Source organism: Mustela lutreola, chromosome 1, assembly GCF_030435805.1.
Source record: "Mustela lutreola isolate mMusLut2 chromosome 1, mMusLut2.pri, whole genome shotgun sequence".
NCBI classification, from domain to species: domain Eukaryota; kingdom Metazoa; phylum Chordata; class Mammalia; order Carnivora; family Mustelidae; genus Mustela; species Mustela lutreola.
Window position 1 is genome coordinate 212,361,261 of NC_081290.1, and position 23,077 is coordinate 212,384,337.

General features: G+C 47.9%; 1 protein-coding gene across 1 annotated transcript in view; it reads right to left on the bottom strand.

Moving 5' to 3' along the window:
• AMOTL1 (angiomotin like 1) overlaps positions 1–23,077 on the bottom strand; it is a 151,885-nt gene that overhangs the window by 38,598 nt on the left and 90,210 nt on the right. Inside the window, exons 7-9 of the mRNA XM_059186206.1 lie at positions 11,603–11,894; positions 5,585–5,729; positions 4,069–4,158 (exon numbers count right to left, since the gene is read on the bottom strand). Coding sequence (XP_059042189.1) covers positions 4,069–4,158; positions 5,585–5,729; positions 11,603–11,894 — 527 coding nt within the window. The remainder of the gene's footprint in view (positions 1–4,068; positions 4,159–5,584; positions 5,730–11,602; positions 11,895–23,077) is intronic.

The following is a 23,077-nucleotide window of genomic DNA, read 5'->3' on the forward strand; positions in this document are numbered from 1 at the left end:
ACCAGTCGAGTTTCCCTGCATCAAGTATTTTACTTTTGGCTTTCTGGCCCAATAGCATGGAAATTCTGCAGAGTTATCCATTTTCAGAAAGGAAGAGTTAAAGTGATTGTACTCACTGAGACGACAGAGCTAAGAGTGATGACAGACATTCCCGGGGCACTGCCTTTAGTGGACAGCGCCCACCTCTGCTCTGTGCGGGGGTGTGTGTGAGGATACACACGAGCGCACGTGTGTGGGAGACAATTGGATGGGAAAACCAGGGATCGCAGTAAGTTAGAGGTTAAAGGACAAAGAAGACCCAGTTTCACACAGACAGACAAAACAGGGATTGGCTCGATGCCCCATTTTCCAGGAGCAATTTCATTGCAAAAATATTCAGAAAAATAAACAAGCAAGCCCAGAAAATAAAATAGAACCAAATTTCTTTAAAAAGTGTATGACACAAGTCCATGAGGTGATAGAGGAAAAAAAACCCTCACAGTCATCAAACCCCTAAACACTTAATTCAGTGTGATTTTTATTTTTATTTTTTAAGATTTTATTTATTTATTTGAGAGACAGACACAGGGCATGCGTACACATGCGAGAAAGAGAGAGGGTATGCAAAAGCAGGGGGGAGGGGCAGAGGGCAGACGGAGAAGCCCCTGATGTGGGGCTCAATCTCAGAACCTTGGGATCATGACCTGAGCCAAAAGCAGATGCTTAATGGAATGAGCCACCCAGGCACCCCCAGTGCGATTTCTAATATGGACAAATTTCATGACCAAGGGGGGCACAATAATCACTGTGTTTAATGTTCATTTCACTCTGCAGTTCTAAGTTAGTAACCACATCGACAGTCTACCAAGGTCTTCATCAGGCTCCAACATAAGAGCAGAGAGTTCGGTCTTCAAAGGCAAACTACCCTGGGCAACAGAGATATTAGTGATCCGGCCGGAAAGAACCATTTCCCTCCATTACCACCCAAGAGAGCTTTACAGCTTACACTTGCACTGCAAGAGTTCCTTGGGCTTTCTTGGCCCTGGACTCCTAGATTCAACATGAATACCTAACAAAAATTCAAATGGGCCAGTCACTACTTTTCCCTTCCCTCCAACTTCTCCATCAGCCAAGGTGTCTGCTGGGGGCTTTGTGATGTAGCCCTAGCTCCTTGGCTTGAGTTATCCAGAGAAGTCACTACTCTTTGGTCTACAGTCTTTCTTTCTCTTACCCAAGGGCTAGAATCTCCAAAGATTCCCTTGAAAAGGATGACTCCTGGTGCCTGGGTGGCTCGGTGGATTAAGCTGCTGCCTTCAGCTCAGGTCATGATCTCAGGGTCCTGGGATCGAGTCCCGCATTGGGCTTTCTGCTCAGCAGGAAGCCTGCTTTCCTCTCTCTCTCTCTGCCTGCCTCTCTGCCTACTTGTGATCTCTGTCAAATAAATAAATAAAATTAAAAAAAAAAAAAAAGGATGGCTCCTTTTCAGTACTCGACGTTTGTAAGTATGATTACCAAGTATTTAAAAAGAATTCTAAGAACAGAGTTTCTAAAAGAACACACAGATAATGGAACACATTAATAACCATGAAGAGGGGTGGTACTTCATGCCTGCCCACATGTGCCCACATGCCAGAGCCTGACAGAGGGCACTGCCTGTCACCAGCTTCTGGGTATGTCTGCACCAACTGTTACACCCGCTTACTCTGCTATGGGCCACAGAGCAAGACGACCCAACATGCTCAAACCTTTACTAAATATCAAATCCCAACCTGGTTTTCCTGCTTTTTATTGGTAAAGGGTGACCATCCATCCAGTTGCTCACTCACACCCCTTTCTCAGGTTCTTTTACTGCCATTACTCAACTGGTCACTTGAATCCTACTAATTTTGTCACTTCCTACTCTGTCCCCTACCCTCCATCACTACTTCTGTCTCACATCAGGACCTCTACCTCTCTTGTCTAGATACCAGCATCTCTGTTCATTAGTCTCCCTCCTGGTTTGCCTCCCAAACTAGTTTCAAAAATATAAGCCTTGTAAACAGTGAAATCATAAACACATCTGAAGATGAATATAGGTGAATAAAATACATCTGAAGATGAATATAGGTGAAACGTAGGTGAATACTTTTATAATCTTGGAGAGCAATAAGCATTTCTAAGCATGATATAAAGCCTGGAAGGTATAAATATGGTTACTTAAAAATATCTCTTATAACATAAAGAACACTGTAATCAAAGATTGAAAAACTGAGGAAAATATCTGCAACATATACAGTAGAGGACATGTTAATTTCTTTAATATACAAAGAGTTCTTACAATTCACTGAGAAGAAAACCTATTTGCAACCTGAAATAACATCTCAAGTCCCTGTCTTGCCACACCAGGAGAGGAAAAGGCACAAATATCATGTAAATGCTAGGAACTGAAAAATCTGTTAGACATCACGGGTAGCAAACCTGCTTCAAATGCCCTGCCTAGATTCAATGACATTAAACATCAACACTGAGATACCTTTAAGATGTTGAAAAATGCCTCTGGACCGTCTTGTTTATGCCTATGGAACACAGTGAGGCATGTTTGCACAGAACAAATCATTCCCTGTAAAGCTAGAAGGCCCTCTTGGCCTGTATTATTGATGTGTTAGCTTTCAGCCAGAAGGTTAACGTTTTCAGGAAAACTTTTCAACTCACACAACCCCAACCCTTATTATTCCATCACCACAGTCTGGGCTGGGAGGCAGGAACAAAGGCCCCTCAGGTGAAACTGGCTATCCCCCACAAGAAGGCAGAGTCCCAGCAGGGTGACATTCCTGACGTAACTGCCAAGACACCTCCTCTTACCCAGTTACATGGGAACCCAAATCCAGGTATTAAAATCTTAAATGCAGAGAGTACAAATGACTCCTCTTTTGAATAAAAGCTCGGATGAGAGGGTGGGTGGACTGTGCCCATACGAAGAGGTAAAATTTGTTAGGAAACTGAACCATTCAACATGCTGACTGCTGTTTATATAAATCTGAAACAAAGGCCAAGTCACTTGCAAGACATCCAAGGATTCTATGGCAAAATCCCTCAATGGTATTAGCATCCATTTACCGAAACAGAATTTTAAACCACAAAACTGAGACTAATAACTGAGTGCTACCATGAATAAATCTGGGGGAAACCAAGGAGTTTGAACCCAACCATACAGTTTTAGAAATTAGAAAATTGAACTGATTGTTTCCCTGCCTTGAGAATGTAAGGCTGTACTTGGGGGCCACGCCTCAGAAAACCATCGTACAAGGGATAGCTACTGCCTGAACACGTGACTTTCTGTTTTTGGAAGCAACTATCTGTAGTTTGTGAACACCTGACTCACGATGTTGTTGAGAATTACGATACAAAAATAAATCCAATTTTCTAAACCGCTTAAAAAAAAAGAAAGGAAGAGTTGAATATTTACACTTGTGACATACACTGGATTTGCAGAGATTCAAACCCTGACCAATGATTTCTCAAACCCCTTTGTTTCTGTCACTTGCCTCCAGTAAAAAAGACTAAGATATTCTCCCAATAAATCTAGAAGCCCAGGTTACCACTGATCATTTTATTCTGGGCTCAGTGTCTTCTGCAAATGAGTGCCACACCTGGAGATGCACGATGGGACCCTCGGTGACTGGATGCTACAAGGGGCAGCCAGGAAACACTCACCCGAAGGTGCACAAAACCATGCCAGGAGGACCAGATCCCACCAGGCACCTCCTTCCCTTTCCGTGGAAGAAAAGAGTTGTGCCTCATTTAAAGGGGTGAGTGGAGGGAAAGGTTGTGACCTTGCTATTTCTTGGAGGATGTTCTAGAGAAACGGAGAGAAATTGTAGGTCAGAAAGACGGAATATAAACACTGCTGAAATAAGAGAAATCAACCTTGGCTTTACGTCTGGCAGACCTAGGAGGGCCTCCTCCAAGGCCTAACAGCCTCTAGGTGACATGAAACACACAAGAGGTAAACTGCCTACTTAGAAATCTACTTAAAATTAACAAGATACCTTCCTCAGGCCCCCAGTTTTTAAGAATACCAACGCAGGACAGAGAAACATGGAGACTCACTCTGGGAAGCGTACAGCCCCTCTGCAGCTCTGTCTTCGTGCCCGTCGTATTCCCTGCTGGACAGCTGCCTGTTGGCCGTCTCCAAGCGATCTATGCACACAGAAGACATGGTCACAAAGACGTGCATGTAGACCCAAAGTCACCAGCCCAGTAAGAAACGACGTGGGTGCCAGGAACCCCAAGCTGAATCTCTCTTGGCGAGAGGACTAGGTTCTAAAATCTGGGGTTGGGGTGCTTGGGTGGCTCAGTTGTTTTGAGTGACTGCCTTCAGCTCAGGTCATGATCCTGGAATCCCAGGATCGAGTTCCACATCGGGCTCCCTGCTTAGCAGGGGGGTCTGCTTCTCCCTCTGACCTTCCCCCTCTCATGCTTGCTCACTCTCATTCTCAATCTCAAATAAATAAATAAATAAATAAATAAATAAAATCTGGGGTCAGGAGCAGGAGCACGAGTTCTGAGAAGAATCATATAGCTATGTGCAAGGCCAGAAAACCTCTGTTCGGAAGTCCTTGAAAAGGAGCTAAGTGTCCTTGGCCTCAGACCCAGTCCTAGTCTATCCCTGACCACCAGCCCTACGGTTAGCCTGTGCTGCTACAGGCAGCTGGGAAGCCAAAAACAGAAATAAGAATGAACTAAAAATCAAAAAATTTTTTAAAAAATCAAAATGGATGGAGATTCTACCTAGAGAGCTCTACGTTTGCTCAAACCACTTGGTAAGTCTTCATTTATTCAATTCAATAATTCAGTTTGGTATATCTGTAAGGAATGTCCATGATTCCCAAGACAAAAGGACTGTGGTAATGGGAAAGGTAGGCTCTAGCCACTGGAGACCATCAGTATGTTGTTTTCGCCAACGAGGCAACTGAAAAGTGGCTTAGCTGAGAGACAAGTAAAATGTTATGGCTTAAGTCATTCTTCGTTGGAGACTGCCAACATCCTACAGCAGGTGCCTTCCAACTTTCAGGGAGTTTATATATATCTACTTTTTTCACAACTGGGGGCTTTGTCTTTTTCCTCCAAGAGAATGCTGTCTAGCTCTGCCTTCTATACTCTATCCAGCAAGAGCTGACTGATGGCTTTCAAAGAAGGCTACCAAATGACTCAGCCTGATGTGGGAAGGGCTGGGCATCCAACACTGGTCTTTTCAAACATTCTTCTTCGCAGAGTCACAAATCACGCTAAGTACTTTTATTTTATTATTGTTTTTTCAATTTTGAAGTTCTATTTTTATTTTACGGAGTCAGTTTGATGCAGACCCTTAAAAGCAGGGAAGAAGCTGCACACACGCTCCCTCACTTTCACGGACTCGTGCCTAGAAGCTGCCACTTCTCAGGCCCAGGGCAGCAACCCACAACACACAATATACACTGGAGAAAAGAACAGTCCTGCTCTTTGAGCACCCCTGCCCCAGGTGGTTGGACTTCCCGAGATTACTGGACACAGCGTGGCCCAGAAAGCAGGCCGCCAGCTCCCTGGGAGTCTAGGGCAGGGTGCACATGGATGGGGCCAGACGTGCCTCGGAGGTCTCTGTTGAAGTCATGAAGCCTCCGGATCTCTCCTTCCAGTTTGTTTCTCATCGCCTTGTCCAGTGATTCCCGCTTGGTAGTGGACTTGACCAGGCTTTCATAGGCTTCTGAAATTCTCTGAAGTTCTTTTTCAAACTGCAAGAAAGAAGCGGCATGAAGGTGGGACTCCTGGCACGCACACTGGGGCCTCCGGGACACGCCGGCCGAGAAGGCGGGGTCTTCCTTCCACATCTCCGGCGGCACCATCTACAGATGGTGCCATCAATTCCCCACCCCCTCTGGCCTGGAAGGGCCACAACAGAACCTGGTTCTCAAGTCTGGCTGGACTGCCCGATGCCACCCTGCAGAACCCACGTTTCCAGACTCCAAGTCCGGTGCTCTTCCAGACACCCTCCTACCCAACCCCCAAGGAACATAAAATCCACACAAGGAGAGGCATCATTAGGCATTTTTACCCCTCTGTCTAGGAGCGTGTCTACATAAGGACACAGGACTTGTATCTAATTATAGACAAATGCCCCACAGGAAACCTCTTCATGTGAAGGAGCTGAACAATACTCCTGGGGTGAAGATCGTTCTCTCTTCCCTTCACTAAGTCAAGGACTGTGCCTTTTGTCACTGGCATATTTACATCTGTACCAAGTCGCTGTCACTGTCCCAACAGGAGTCCCCTATAGCCGTACGTTTTTGGAAGTAGATCCCAACAGCTCCCATTTTACCATTCCGTAGCATAAATGCAGGAGAGAGGAGCATGGAACCATGAGGAACTGCTGCTTGGAGTTGGGACCACAGGCCAAGCAGGGAGGGTTGAAGCAGTAGCGCCCCTCACTGGGCACCAAGAGGCCTGTACCGTGTTTTGGGTTGGTCCACAGGAGAGCTCTGTCATCAAGAGCCAGGCACCCTCACTGCCTGCACCCCAACTGCTCGGATCAGAAAGGCCCCGCTGAGACCCCTGTAAGTAATACACATCCTAAGAAAGCAGGTATCGACCGTGCATCTTCTGTGTGTCTGGATGCCAAGGACAAAGAACGAGGTTAACGATGATTTCTGGTCTCGGAGCACTCATAGTCTAGCCTTGGCCTCTCCCCAGACATGTGTGCTTCTCCAAGGCAACAAGATAAGGGGTGTGGTGCTTCTGGAAGCTCTCACAGACTAAACAAAGTCACTTTGCAGGGGTAAGAACAGGCTTCTTTCAGGAAGATTTCAGAGAGAATGCTCCTTCCAATAACCCTCAAAGGATGAACAGGACTTTGCCAAGCAGAAATGACCAAAGGGCTTCGCATTCTAGTCAGAAGACAGTCCGGGAGCCACGGCACACGGCCACAAAAGGAAGCGTGTGTCTCTGACATGACAGGAAGTCCAGGGATGAGAGGAAGACTGAAGGGTGGGAGCTACACCCAAAGGGAGGACTTACACCGCTGGGGGTGGGGAGGGGGGTGCATCAAGACCTGGCAGCAGGTGCAACAGAGGAGCTGGTAAGACAGAAAGCCGGGGGTGTCACACACTGAAGGAGTGAGAATGTGGTTAGTGTCCCAGAGGTTACAACAGAGCCGGGAAGTCACGACTGGGAAGAGGTCCGTGAAGAGGCTGGACAGTGTGGGGGCTTCTGAAAAGTGGCAGCCCCCCAGGGTGAAGCGGAACACCAGGGCACCCCTTGGTACAAGGTTATTTTCCCAAAGGGCTCCTAATACCAGAGCTGATCCTTTCCTGGTCCCCTTATCTCACCAGGCCTTTCTGTTTCTTCTGACGAGATCTTGAATTGTGGGTACTGTGGAGAGAGAACAGCACATCCTAACTCCTGTTCACAGCCCTCCCGCAAATTATGTTCCTTCCTTTTAATTTTGTTTTCAAAAGAGATGGCTTCAGAACATACCGCCTATAGATGGCTAATTTCCTCTATAAAGGTGGCCATTGTTTTCGGGCAAATGGGGATGCCTCGGGGACAGTCCCCTTCTGGGCCACGGGGTGTCATCTAGTCCTCAGAAGCAGAGATGCTGAGGCATCCCCCAGGCAACTGCTGCTGCTGGCTCAAGCCCAGGACAACCGGGAGCCTGCCTCCAGGACGCGGAGCACTGGAACGTTCCGCGGGCTGATTTCACAGTATTCTCATCTGGCTGGAATTCTGTCCTGCGTATGTACTTTACGTCTCTGATCTGTCAGCTCCTTGAATGCAGAAACGGCCCTTCTGGTCCTGACACTGCACCCTGCCCCTGACACAAACGCAGGCTGACGGAACGACTCCTCAAACAGGTCACTCCTCAAGCCAGACTCGGGCACGGGTCAACTGCTCCCGATCGTGGCTTCTCTCCTGCACGGGAAGAGCGTCCTTCGGCACATTTTATACAAGGAGACTGAGGGATCCCCAGGGCAGCACAGTTACTATCTTAAATCCTAAAACAATCGGGAACTGGGATATGGTTACATGCTGGGAGCTACCCACTGAGAAAGGGCAAAGGTCTTGGTCCAGGACAAGGTACTTCCTGTGGGAAACAGCAGCTTCCCATTGTCGTGATGGAGACGTTTGTCCCCTTCAGTGTGTTAGGGAAGACAGAGCTGTGACGAAATGGAGTGAGTCCAAGGGATGCAGACTTTGTTTCAACAGAAGGGAGAATATCCAAACTATGTTTTCTAGAAATAGGCCCAGTAGGAGGGAGCGTCTCTCCTCTGGAAACATTCAAGTGAAAAATGAATGATCTTTCAGGGACATGAAGCGAGGATCCCTAGGGGTGAGAACTTGGCCTAGAATCATTTTCAGAATTTTCGGTCTCACTTCAGTCTATGACTCAACTGCACACTCCTTCAGAATGGGAGCCACCTGTGTCCCCCCCACCGTCCAGAACACCAAAGCTTCCCCTGACATTTGCTAAAGGCAAGGGGCAGGCTGGATAGGTTGGCTTTGATATGAAAACACCCGGGACAGTTCAGAGTCCCAAGAGGATCCTATGGAGGCAGCCCCGGGTTTGCCTCCATGGCACCTGCCTTTCCTTCAGGCCGGTGTTAGGAAGCTCTCCGGCCAAGCTGCACAGCCCCTGGGATCCCACAGAAAAGCACTCCCCGTCCCAGAAAAGAACCAGAAGCAGAGAAAGAAAAAAGCTCAGCTACTCCGAGCTTGAGATACCAGTGTCTTCCCTGAGCCCCTTCAGGTGCACAGCCCAGAGACCCACAGGACAAGACTGGCCTGCGGTCTCAGCCACAGAGCGCCCAATCAGAGCCACCACTGTTCGCTGACCAAAGACCAGGGTCTCCACTCAGGCAAGCCTAGGGAACGGGAAATACCTGGCTCTTTCCCTTCACATGCCCACCTAGGTCCTGATGGCTTCTGAGGCCGAACCCTTCAAAGGCCCGTGGTCCAGTCCCACTGCAAACTCTGTCCATTAATTAGGTTTCAGGGAAACCGGAAGGAAAGAGAAGCAAAATGCATGGCCAAAAGGAAAAACGACAAACAACTACTTTCTCAGGGGTACTCAGCCGTTGGTCCCACACTAGCAGTGAGAATCACCACCTTGTGCCTCTCTGGAAACAGGGTCTTCCTAGATAGGCCGCGCTCTGGCAGGCTCCGCATGTAGCCGTTCCTTCCCGCTGTGTTCCTGGCACAGGATATGTAGGCTAAGGCCTGTCATTAAAAATTCATCTACTTCTGGTTTTGCCCTCACAGTGAATCTCCACAGGGGTCCCGACACTGTGAGTATCCCAGATTGGATGTTACTGCTGGCACAGGGCAGCCCGTCCTTGGGAGCCACATGTGTCTCCACCAAAACCAGGGTCATCCTCACTGAGAAGTGAGGTCATCCCCTCACCCAACAGTCCTGACAGATGGCCGAGCAGGGCAGCCCATGCATACGGAGGACCTGGGACAAGGCCCACCTCGGGGACACAAGCTGTGAAAGGTTATGTCACAGCCTTCAGGCAGCCCTTGTGTCTCTTGGTGCTGGTTGCAGACAACAGCTCGGGACGAGTGATGAACACAGCGGGCTCCATTAAAAGCTGTGTGTTCAGGGTGCCTGGGTGGCTCAGTGGGTTAAAGCCTCTGCCTTCGGCTCAGGTCATGATCCCAGGGTCCTGGGATCCAGCCCCACATCAGGCTCTCTGCTCAGTGGGGAGCCTGCTTCCTCCTTTCTGCCTGCTTGTGATCTCTCTCTGTCAAATACATAAATAAAAATAAAATCTTAAAAAAAAAATACATTAAAAAAAAAAAAAAGCTGTGTGTTCAAACTGACAAATCCAGTCTGACATATGACTGACTCATGACGTGGAGGAACCATAGAACCATTTGTAATATTCAAGGGACTGAAGGAGTTTTGAGTTCCAGAAGGGAAACTGCTTTTGATTTTTCCTTTTTTAATCATCACAATCCTTTTGGCCCCAAAGATTAAGAATCATCGCCTGTGTGGGGAAGCTGAGCCCCTGGGAGATTGATTTGGTTTTTCAAAACAGAAATGTGCACCGAAATCAAGACAGCGATGCTTGTGATGGGTCAGTAAAAAGTATATGTTAATAATAATTTAAAAAAAAAAAATCAACCAAGAATAACAAGACCTCCCAACTTCTGCACCTTCCACTATTCAGAGACATCCATGTGGAAAGACCCAGGACCAAAATGCCCTCAGGTGGGTCTGCCTAACTCCTGGACGTCTCTGCCACAGGGCTTCACTAGGGAGAAGAAAGAACGACTTACTTCCCAGGAGGGATTGGGAGCTCCTTCCCAACGTACAGACTGCGCCTAGAAGGAATCTGCCCCAGTAGGTGTCTGAGGCAAGCTTGGGTCTGAGTAGGGACTTACAGCCAAGGCCACAAGACAACGTGCTTGTTTCCCAGCTTCTGGGGTGCAACCAGGGTGGGGGTGGGGCCGCAAACTTCAGGCAGCCCCTTTCTCTCTGGCTCTCATTCTTTCCCCTCCAAGAAAGGCATCCGGAGGTCTCTGAGCCAAGTCTGGTCTTGACTCCAGGGAGCTCCAGACCCTTTGGGCAGAAGCTCTGCACGAACGTGCCGGGGCAGATTCTGCCTGAAAACACTGGCACCACCAAGCCCACTGTTCCCAGTGTGTACTGCCAGGAAAGAAGAGGAACTCCCACTTCAGAAACGCTGACCAGCAAGAAGACCAGCTGAGAGGGGAACGCTACTCGGGCCAGCCAGCTGGGAGCACTAACCATCACACAGGACCAAATGGCAATGCTTCTGTAGTCAGGCGGGCTTTCTATTCTGCCCTTTCCTCTTCATGAAAGCCCTTGGGTGTCCAGGACAGAGCCAGGAACTTAAGACTCCTAGAGGGTCACTCCCACCAGAAAGGAAACTCTAGGGCTCTGTGGCTCTCCCACTCTGCCACATCCTGATGCCTGTGCCCCTCACCTCTTCCGTGCAACCAGAAGCCTTCCAGGTCTTGACACGTGGGACATCATGAAATCACTGCCTACAGCCATTCATCCTGCTGGAAGTTCTCCCACTGACTGTGGCTCTTGGAGTAAAGCCCCATACTCCGATAGTCCTGTGGTAAGGACGCAGGCTGGACTCGCACGGCATCTCCCTGCCCGACAAGTGCTGGACAGCAGGCCGTCGCTCAGACTTCACCTGCAGCCTGGAGGCCACGATGCTTTCTGCAGAGCCCAGCTGATGAACCCCAAGGGGCAATCACATGGTTCCTGAGAACCCTGTCTCTCTCAACCCATTGCTCTGTGTTCCCCTCAGTGCTCCCTCTTCCACACTGTCCACCCAGGGGAATAAGACTGAACTCTTGTGTCTCGGCTCCAGGGCCACCCCACCCCCACACCACACCTGACATTCTACTGCAAGGATGAGCTCAGAGGACGCTCCCTCTTTTGGCCTGGAAGCTTCTCCAAGGCATGCACTGTGTCTTATTCATTTGTCTCCGTAAAGCTTTGCATGGTGCCCGGCATAAAAAGGGGTCACTGACGGCCCGTGGTCATCAGTGTCCACCTCTGACGGGCAGTAAAAAATTCTGATGCTCCCAGAGACCCTGCTTCTCCCTCTCCTTCCATTGGGAAGTCACGTACCTTGTGGAGCTTGTCGGCATTGTCATAGTAACCCTGAAGTTCCTGGTGAAGCACCCGGTTCTCCTCAGTGAGTATCTCCACCATCTGCTGGGCTCGCTCCACGATAGCGAAGGCATCAGGCCCGAGCTGCTGGCTGGGTGAGGCGGCTGGCGGGGGCTGCGGGCCTGCCAGGGTCATGGGGAGCGGCAGCGGCAAGGACACGGAGTGCAGTGGCCCACTGACCGGGGGGTTCTGGGAGGACATCGGGCTGTGCTGCTGCACCGTTGACGGGAAAGGGAGCTGGCAGGGGCGGCTGCAAGGGAAGTGGAGACCAGGCATCAGACCCTAGGAATGCAGTGGGAGGAGAAAGTCCCCAGCGAGACCCCAGGCCACTGGTGTACATCCCTGTGCTGGCGAAGGATGGCGGGACCAGGCCCTCACCCACTGATAGGTAATGTGTTCTCCCTCTGGATCAGCACTGCTGGGGCGGCGGGGGCTACCAGGGCCCTGTTCTCATGAAGCTTCCATTCTCGGAGACAGAGACAGGCGAGCCATCCAAACCAGGTCATGGGATGGGGGGCAGTGAATGGCTAGTTCATTCTGGGAGGGCAGGGAAGGGGACGTGGGTGACTGAGCTGAAGTCTGAAAGACACACAGAAGGAGTCCATGGCTGGGGCAAGAGGGTAAAGGAGGAGGCAGAACAACATTCCAGGTAGGAGAACTGGCTGGTGTATGGGGCCTACATTAGGACCTAGCACAGGCAGACCCATGGATATGAAGCACGGCCAGCCAAAGTGGGACAAGGTAAGAGCAGAGAGAGCAAGAGGAAAGGGCCTTTGTAAGCCAAGGCCAACCCTGCCCTCAGAGTGTAGTCCATGCCCATGGAGGAGCTGCCCCATGGGGTGGTGTAGAGATGAGACGCACAGGGGCAAGAACGCATGCAGGGCACCCCGCAGGGAGGCTGCGTGTGGTCTCGATGAGAACCGATGGGAGTCTCACAAGGCCGTAGCAGAAGGGCAGTTAGGGATGGATTTGGGAGACATCAGTTAGACCACGCACAGTGAGTGAAAAGGGGAAGAAAATTTAAAAATCACTCCTAGACTTGGGGCTTTGCACAAATTGTACCATCCAATGAAATGGGCAAGTCTTCGGGAAGAGACAGAACAGATGTGGCATGTCTCCTTGGGGCCGAGGTGGGCACAGATGATCCTGCATCTCTACTGTCTGAAGCTTGGGGGTTCCCTTTGGCCCAGGCAACTATGGGCCACGGCATCTATCTTTTCACATTTATTAAACTCAGGGATTTGGGACTCACTCATGGTCAGAGGTGGGCTTATCTTCTCATCTTTTTCCCATCTAGGACAAAAGGAAGTGTTTCCTGAATGCCAACCTAAGTCATCCATGATGGCGACTAGTCACTTGCATGGCAAAGCCGGAAAAGGGTGTTTGCCAAGGTTAGGCAACAGAAAAGAACTCACTTTTTCAAAATGGGAACTCTTCTACTAAGGAGAACAGTGGCCTTGTAAATAACTCAGTTACACATTCAATAAACAGACCATCACCAGGGACGATGGGCGGGGAGGACAGCAAACGTCCATTCCTTGGCTCCACCACTCTGCCAGCAGGTTGGTGAGATCAAAGATCTGGACCAGGCAGATTTGGGCTTAGTGGAAATGAGGGGGAAAGAGTGTAACAGAACCAGACAATTTCTCACGAGATCATAACAGAAACCACCTATCCTCAGCTTCCAAAGATAATGCTGTTGATCGGCCACGTCCCAAGCAATGAGAACACAAAGAAAAGGGAAACAGACAGGATGGGAACCAGTATGCACTGAGAAACACCTGCGAGTAGAATTCGATGCTGTAATCATCTACTACTTGTTCCTGACTTCCTTCTGTGAAGTCACAGAGCCAGCTTATTTGCCACCAAGGGCCTTGACCTCCTGGGACTGTGTACTACTTAGCTCAACGCTAAAGGACTTGAGGGCTTAATAATATATATAAGGGCCGGCACAAAGTAAGCACTGGACAAGGGTGAGCTATAACCACCATTACTGTTACCATCTGAATCCCACAGCCCCTAATAAAAAGCCTGGCACCGAGCATGGCACGCATAAGTCCAATAAATTTCCTCTGTTACGGCTAACAATGACTGAGCACTTTTTGCATTCAGCGTCTCATTTTAACCTTTATAACTGCCTTCTAAAATAGGTCTCATTATCAGCCTATTAAGATGAGAAGAACAAAGCACAGGATGGTAACGTAGAACCAGAACAGAGAGAACAGGAACATAAAGGAGAGCCACGCCCAGGCTTTCGGATTCCAGAGTCCTCGCAGTTCACTTTTTCTCTGTCCTGCTGAGAGCAGGGAGGGAAGGCAGCCACCCTTTGGTCCTTCACTCCTGAGGTCCTGGGGCCCACTGTGAGAGCCTATACCCACACTGAGCCTCAGAGCGCCGCAGACAGTGACCTTTTCCCAAGTGCCACCCACCTGACCAGTAACTGACCAGTTGCTTAAATATGTCTGAGCAAAGCCAAGTCTACAGTGATGTATTAAAAATACAGCATTTAAAGAGTCACATTTATGAGACAAAATGGAGGTCATGGAGGAAATTCTTGCAGATTGGCCCTCCATCGTCCACGACTCAGGACATATGCACATAGCCCGAACCCAGAACTGGTAGCCACTTCTTTCCTCCAAAATGACAACCTGCTGAAATCACGATTCTCACAACCTGCCACCACGGGCCTATATTAAGTCTTTTGTTCTCCTGAATTTTCATTTTAAAGGTAATATTATTTAATTTTTCACGCATGTGTCGTTTCTCCCAAATTTTTAGCATGTTTTTTGAGGGTAGAAGATGATGGCTTAAACCAGGTTGGTACCCAATACACATGTGTCAGTTGATTTGGCCCCTAAGTCCAGGAGCAATTAGGGAGACAACATATGCTTGATGTGCTTTCAAATAATGGCTAAACCCTCAACATTGTATTGAAGAAGAGACCTCTGGTGTTTAGATTGGTTCTGGATAATCGGTTCTAGGTAGAATCTCAAATCTTGATGTTGCCAGTATAATAACATAGCTCCATGTCACTGCTCTTTTTTTTCTTCTTAAAGATTTTTGAGAGAGAGAGAGTTCGAGTGCAGGTGATCACAAGCAGGGGAGGGACAGAGGGAGAAAGAGACCACTCGCTGAGCATGGAGCCCAATGTGGGGCTCATCCCAGGACTCTGAGATGGCGACCTGAGCCAAACTCAAGTCGGAGGCTTAACCGCTTAACCGACTGAGCACCAAGGTGCCCCATCACTACCCTTCTTATGTATTTGGGGTCACAAAATGCAGCTCAAAATGGGAGTGACAATGTTATTTGACTTGGGAAAACAGGATCATTGGTGACAAGTAATCACCAGTCCATTTGCTCCTCTGTGCACATCACAGGCCTTCATACACAAGCTCGTTCATAAACTTCCATATTTATGTGACACCTGGATATAATGTGTCACATTAGCATGTCACACTGTTGTACTGACTTCTCACAAACTTGGGCATTCACTGCTCTCACGCCATACATAACTTATTTTTAAAGTGTGCAAACTTCAGGATTCACAGAGCTGCGATCTCACTACAAAAAAAAACAAAAAAAAAAAAAAAACAAAAAAAAAAGGGGGGGAGCCTTTCAACTAGGGGGACCTAAAACCCATCATACTCCCACCACACGGGGGTTACCTCCCATTTTAGTACAGGAGAGCCCTATTCCTCAGCACGGGGTCTCTTTTCTCTGCTTCTGCTTCTTTCTAACCATGGACTCACGGGTGAGTTTTTAACTTCTTCATCTTTAAACAAGATGATCATACCTACCTCACAGGGTTGTTGCGAGAATTAAATGAGACAAGGAATATAAAGCATGCCATACTGTGTGTATCCTGAGGCAAGCACTTAAACACGTTAGTCTCTGTCATTACCACACACTGATCATTGGTGTCCAGAGAAAGGCAAGAAGAACCACCTGAGTGTCCCTTCCTCTTCAAACCCCATGTGATGAGGATCACAGTCCCTAATGCTCGACCTCAGTAAAGAATCAAAGCTTATTACAGCGCCACAGAACCTTGGGCATCTAAGAACTTTTCCGCAGCACAGCAGAGAACAAGAGCCCGTTTCAAGGTGATGTCTGAATGTGTCAGAGCACTCGCTCTCAGAGTCTTACCTCCTCTGGGACTTGTGTGGTCCCAAAGAGTAGCCACAAGCTACATGTGCTCCCAAACACCTGAAATGTGCAGGAAGTGTCGAAGACAGACATCAAAATCAGAAGACTCAGGGCCAAAAATGTAAGCTGTCTCATTAATAGCTTTCAATGCTGATTACCTGTTGAAATGATCATGGGTTTAGCTAACTAAAACGTGTTTTTATTTATTTTTTCAAAGACTTATTTATTTGAGAGACAGAGCACGAGCTGGGGTGGGCCCAGGGAGCGGGAGAAGCAGGATCCCTGCCGAGCACGGAGCCCGATGCAGGGCTGGATCCCAGGACCCTGAGATCATGCCCTGAGCGGAAGGCAGAGGCTTTACCCAGAGTCACCTGGGAGCCCCTAAAACATGTTTTTTTTTTTTTTTTTAAGATTTTATTTATTTATTTGACAGAGAGAGAGAGAGATCACAAGTAGGCAGGGAGGCAGGCAGAGAGAGGAGGAAGCAGGCTCTCTGCAGAGCAGAGAGCCCGATGTGGGGCTTGATCCCAGGACCCTGGGATCATGACCTGAGCCGAAGGCAGAGGCTTTAACCCACTGAGCCACCCAGGCGCCCCTAAAACGTGTTTTTAAAAATATGTTTTTAACAGGTTAACTTAACTATGTTTTAAAATTAATTTCACTTGTTTTCTTTTAACTTTAAAAAAAAAAATGTGGCTGCCAAAACATTTTTGAGTAGACACGTGTGGCTTGTAACTATACTTTTATTGGACAGCACTGCTGTAGACCATACTGAATGTACATCAAAAGGCCTCATTTGGGGAGATAATTCCAGAATTCAATGACCATCAGAGCAATTCATGCGAAGAGACCAGCAGTCAGACCCCTCCCTGCTCTCCCCATATTCCCAGGCGTCAAGGGTGTTCAAGGTATGTTCAATACATGAAACTCAATGTTCATCTGAAATTAGGTCATCATGCTAACATTTAGTAAATTTGGCTCATGTGATTAACAATAAAAAATTAAAAACTTTTCAAACCGTGGCAGGAAAATAAACATCAATGGATAAACAGGAAGAGGATGTGATCAAGGAATTCAAAAGAAAAAATGCAGACTGCTAAAAACATATTCCAAAGCAAACTTATTAAGAGACATAAAATCAAAACAACTTTTTTCAGTACTGACATTAACAATTCAGTTCAGCAAGCTTCCATAGAGTCCCTAAGAAAGGACTTTTTTTCAAATCATATCTAGACATATTAGGATTTCACCTAGTATGTGTCAAACATCATGCAGAGAAAAATGACTAGAAGGAATTATAATAAGAAGTCAGAGTGGCTCAAGCTATGTGATGGGATTATAGATTTTTCTTCCTTGTCCTGTTTTTCTTTATAAAATTTCTACAATGGACACATGTGGCTACTTTTTAAAAAATTCATTATCTAAGATTACTTAGATATATGTATGCTGTAGAAAAATTAGAAACTGAAGATAAGCCAAAAAATCTGCATCATTATTGTGATAATCAGAGAAAGTAAACAAAATGAGATAAAAGAGTTTAAAAACAAGATGAAATCACAAAGTGCTTCTTGGCCTGTGGTGAAGAGGTTAAAGAGTTAAGACCCGTCGTTCAGCAAAAATACCTCCTGTTTACGCAGAGTTTTCTCACTTAGAGTACTCTCTTATGATTTTCTGACCCTCGGGGCAACACAGCCAAAGCTTACTGAACTCTGGTTATCTCAGGATAGTGGGACTGCAGATAATTTCTACTTTCCTTCTTTCTCTTTGTTGGGGGGGGTGGGGAATGGGTTTTAGAAAAAATGAGCTGTAATAGTTTGCAGATAAGGAAACTGAGGCACAGAGAACTGACGCAACTTACTACAAAATGGAAGAGCCAGAACTCAAAACCCCTCAAATCTTCATGCAAACCCAAATCCTCCCCGCCGGCCCCCATTGATTGTGCAGACACCAGCAAAACTCATAAATGCCCAAATTAAGACTCAAGTCTGTGTAAACGAAGATCTGATTTATTTCCACGCAGGATGGCGAGAGGCAATCCTCTTGTTTGAAGAAGTCACTGGTCTCATGCATTATAGCTGGAACTGTGTTACGTTTCCTAAGAAAGTAACCTGAACTTGACCCTAGCCTTTGAAATTCCCATACTGCAGAGCTTTTTCGCAGAATAAACAGCATGTTTCTTGGCTCATTCAGCCATAATCCAGCTTAAAAGCTGTAGAAACTCCCGAGTTCTAATGCTGGTATTCAAAACACATGTTTAGCTGGTGGAATTTAAATAAGGCTCCATGGCCTCATTTCTGTTAAGGGCAACACATAGTTTTTAATCCAACAACCTTGGACCTGGTTTACCTTTTGTCCTCCATAGCAATTCATGTTCATAACTCTGTAAACTGCAAATCACCGCTCTGGATATACACTTACTCTGAAAATTCCCCTCCCTCCTCCAGACATTTCCAAGTGGAAGCAAGATGGGACCACCAAACATTCTTTAACACAGCACATTCCAAACCCCACCAAGTGAGCCCTGCTCTTGGCCACCTATTTCTGTCCTTGTTCATGGTTTAAACTGCACTCTGCTTACACAGTTGGATCAACATGAGTTTCTTGGGGAGAGGGAGATGTGTTCTCTCTCTTTCATTTGTCACGTGCGCTCCTTGGCTGCGGTCCCCTCTTGGTGCCTCCCTCCTTACTGTACCCTCATCTGGCATGTTCCCAGAGGATGTCATCTATCCTAAATAAAACTAGCCCTGGAGGTTTCTCTGGGGAAAAATGCACTGTGCATTTTTAAAGGAAAATATGAGCGACTTAGGACATTAGTTACACCACACTTTCTCTCTCTGGATGCAGGAAACTGTCACCCCGTGCCCTTTTGGGAAGGAGGGTGGTGGACATGGCTGGCCTGGCAGGGTTTGGCGGGAGGGGGGAGAACCAAACAAGCTTCTCCTTGCAAGGAGGTCCGCAGCACCTCCTGCTTGACATCATCTGTAAGATGCTTTTATCAGCCCGCACAAAGGGCTGGGTCAAAGATGCCATCATTCGTGCCTTTATAAGGTATCCATTCACATACTAAAAATCCAATTAATACATTCATAGATGGAAAAAATATTAATCAACAGTTACCACTCTTTTCTCTGCTCCTGGAAAGCTGGTAAAACTATCTTCCTATGCTTATGTCTGGGCCTCAGTGCTTACCATGAACATCATGGATCCCCCCTACCATCCAGTAGGGTCAGTGACAGTGCCCACCCCTCAGAAATGCAGTGACAACAGAGGAAGGTCACCCACACAGAGTGCCTGGCGCAGGCAGGCACTGAAGCTTTAGTCCTGTTCCACTGCCCCCTGCTAAGGGTACAGATGGAGTTCTAGACACTGTAAGGTCAGGGCCAGTGATAGAGAACACAGGTTTTAGTGTGTTCTGAATCCATTACAATATATAGATCATACAAATGGAAGACACAAACAGCTAATTTGCAAGGTTAAATTAACCATTAAATTAACCCCCCAAGTAACCCAGCTAATAATGCAAAGTAAAATAAAGAATTAACACTATCTGCCCATTAAGTGAGCGAAGGTTTTGTAATGACAATGACTAAGGTTGGTCAAAGGGCAGTGACACACACACTGTAACGATTTTTACCAACTTATCTGGTATCACGAGTCATTAAATGTTTGTTACAATTTACCTAATAATTTCAACCCTAAATAATGATTTCTAAAGAAGTGAACCAAAAGTTCAGAGACCCCCTCCAGAGAACAGAGCCCCGGACTTCTCCTGGGGCAAGGACAGACAGGGCAGCCAGCCACAACCTGAGTGAGAAGGGGACCGGGGGCTCCACGCACTCTCGAAACAGACATTCAGTTGGTCCTTCTGTTTTTAGCTCCACCTTCACACCAATTTTCAGAAACACTGCCAAGTCTTAAATATTTGGGGTCTTCTCTCAGGCCCTCCCATCCTGCACTCAGAGAGCCACCCTCCTAGGGGTCCTAGGGGATAGGACCAGGTGTTAGGAGTCAGGGCACAGAAAACTTGATATGCATGATTGTGTTCACTCTATTATTTGTAGAAACTATGATGTAAATTATATACTTTATAAAATATCACCCAGCAATAAAAAGGATGGTGAGGAAAACAAGTGCGTGGTATTGTAGAAAGCACTGATACGATAGGAGTTAAAACAAGCTGAGATACTATGGTAGAAAGAATGTGATACAACAGTCCCGACAATAGCACAAACAAGCCAAGATACGACACTGAATATAATCTATGAGGATAACACACGAAGAAATGAATGTGTAGAGGAAAATGTTAACAGTCGTTGTACTAAGAAGGTAGGCTACTTTAAGTGATTTTTTTTCACCTTTTCGGTTTCCACTTTCGGAAATATGGGCAGACTTCCTTGGAAAGCAAACATGCACTTGACTGACGTCCTCCCAACTGCTCGGACAGCGGTCAGTGCTTCTAGAATGCTCTCTCCACAAAGTGAGTACGAATTATCACCCAAATGCTGGCTTTTTTTTCTTAAAGCCCAATTCTACATAGAACAACCCGTTCGATTCTCACCTTGTCCTCCTTTATATCCCTTACCACTTTCAGGTGGAAGAAAAAGGATGATGGAGCAGGAATACAACCAGAGCCTTCCTCCTCGGCCAGCTCCTGTTCCCTGGAGGTCCCCACCAGCCACCTCAGCAGGGCCTTAGTCTCCCCATCTCTGCCAGCCTCACTACCTCACCCACCACAGGGGCCAACCTGGAGCAAGTCAACGAGGCTGTAACTGATAGCTTCTGCCTGGGGTCTCCCACCAAGAGACTAAAGTGCTTTCCAACAAACCACCACACATCTCCACCTTTAGCAGGTCAGGGAGGGTAAATGTATAAGCTATGGTGGGTCAGTAATGAAGGCAAGAACTCCCAAGTTCTTCCTCCTTCTGTCATAAGCTCTGTGCTCTGTCTCACTTGCCTTTTGGACCTTTCCATCAGTAGGCAAACAGCCGTGAAGTCTGAACAATGTAAAGGGCCAGGAGATGGGACTCCATGACCTCACTCAGTGGCTCTTCCTTGGTGGCCAGGAGTCTGTGACGTACGGACACCCCAGCCTGCAGCTTTCAAAACCACCGCCATCAATGACGAACAGATAACTCTTTAGGCGCAAAGGAACATAACCACGAAACTCAAATCTCCTGGGTTGAAGGAAACTCGAAGATCGCACACTGCTGAGTCTCAGATCCCACCCTGGGAGTTCAGATCACGCTGGATGTGTCTGCGGCAGGACTGGTATGCACGTACCTTTGTTGACTCTGTCGGCCCAGGGCTGGGCTGCTGGAGCCATGCTGGTGAGCCATGGCCAGGCTCACAAAGGGGCCTTTCAGCGCTGGGGCCGAGCCTCAGTGGCCTGTCTGTTACCTCTCTGGAGCCATTTTGATGTGCTGTGTCAGTCCGGCCACCAAGCCTGGCAATTAGCTCAAATCCCTCACGCATTTCTTCTTCTTTTTGACGTCATAACTTTGAGACAAATGACACTTTCCACAAGTAACTGGGTAGATCTCTTACTGCTGCTTCTCTTCGCCCCCTATCCTGTTTCCCACCTCCTAGCTCACCTACGGCCAGATGACAAAAAACCAAAATGACCCACGTGATGCATTACTGTAAAGCCAAAGAGAAGAGGAAGGCTTCCTTTGGGGATGTTCCCACCTTCCAGCAAGCTCTAAAGGCTGAGTCAAATGTTCAGGAAAAAAGGTGAAACATCACAAACTCTGATTTGATCCTGTGATAAACACCCTTGACGACTATAAACAAGTCTCTTGAATCAATGTGGCACATATGCCAGACATAGGAAGCCTTTTCTTCCCCCCTCTTCAAACCTGACAGTTTTAAAGTTCAAATGTCTCCTGTGGCTCGAAGAGCTATGAAAGGGTAAAAAACAAGAGCCCCGCAGGCCCCATCTTGGATTCCTCAGTCAGACTATGATGCCTTTGGGGAGAATGAGGTCCACAGCCTGGCAGAGTTCTCCGAGGTGCTATCCTGCTTCCAAGCTGGCATTCCCAGCCTAACACGCGGGGGAACGGTCAGCAGCCGGGAAACCGAGGGCAGGCAAGCCAGCTCTCTCCCTCTGCCAAGGCCCACTCACTGCCTTTTCAGAAGACATACAGCCAAGGTGCACTCTGCACACAGCCGCTGGGGTCCCCCAGGGAAAACTCAACTCACCTGATTTGGAAACAGACAGATAAAGCCCTTTGTGAGAATGATGACATAGCCAAGAACAGGCAGTGGTCACTTGCCTCCCCTTCTCCTGCTCCACCTCTCTCCAAGAAGCCTGGCAGCATTGAAATGCTCATTACTCCCGAATTTGTACCTTCAGACCCAATTTCTCTCTTGAGAGTTTGATTTCCAACTGGCCTCTTGTTTCTCAGCTTCTGGGTCTTATCAGTCATTAAGTCCTGTCTCTGTGACTTTTCTGCCTCTCACAGCACATAACGCTCCCCTGTACCTCCGGCCTCCAACATAGGCCGTGCTCACCAGTTCTTAGCTGGACTACTGAAATTGTCCCTGGAGGTCTCATGGCCTCTGGTCCTGTTCCTTGGATCCATCCTCGACCGCCACTGAAGTCAACCTAATAAACACACACAGAGTCTCTCCCTGGAAACACTGGCTTTCCCAACTGCTTATGGCTAAATTCCAAACTCCATAGAAGGACTCCCAGAGACCTTGACCAGCTGGTCTCAGCTCCGTGTTCTAACACATCTCTGCCACTGCTGGCCACTCCCTAACCCACCCGTGGTACCTGGGTGTGTTCCAGACCAAACCAGCCCATTCCCCCCACACAGTGTGTTCTGCTACCCCATCTCCTCACATGCTTTCCCCACAGCCCTACTGGTCCTTTGAGACCCGGCGTGGACATCACTTCCTCTGGGGGCCTCTCCCCTTTGCCTCCGGGTGTGAGTCATACAATCTCTCAGGTTCTAAGCACTCCACGTACTGCCTTCAAACAGACCCTACAGAGCAGTGATGGGCTCAGGGGCTGGCCCCACCAGGACAGCGAGATGAGGTCCTTGAGGGTGGGAGCCCTTCTTCATCTCAAACCAGGTACAAGGCCGCACAGAGGAGACACCTTGTAAGTGCTGCCGAATCCAGCCATCAGTAGGAAGAAGGATTAGAATTAGGGCCATGGAGGGAACAGCTGTTGATGGTCAGGCCACTGCAATCTCGTTCCAGCGGCCCAGAGCAGCGGACCTCGAAAATGCAGGTGTCTCTCTAGGCTTTAGTGTCTCATCTGCTCAATACAGAGGTGAAACTCTA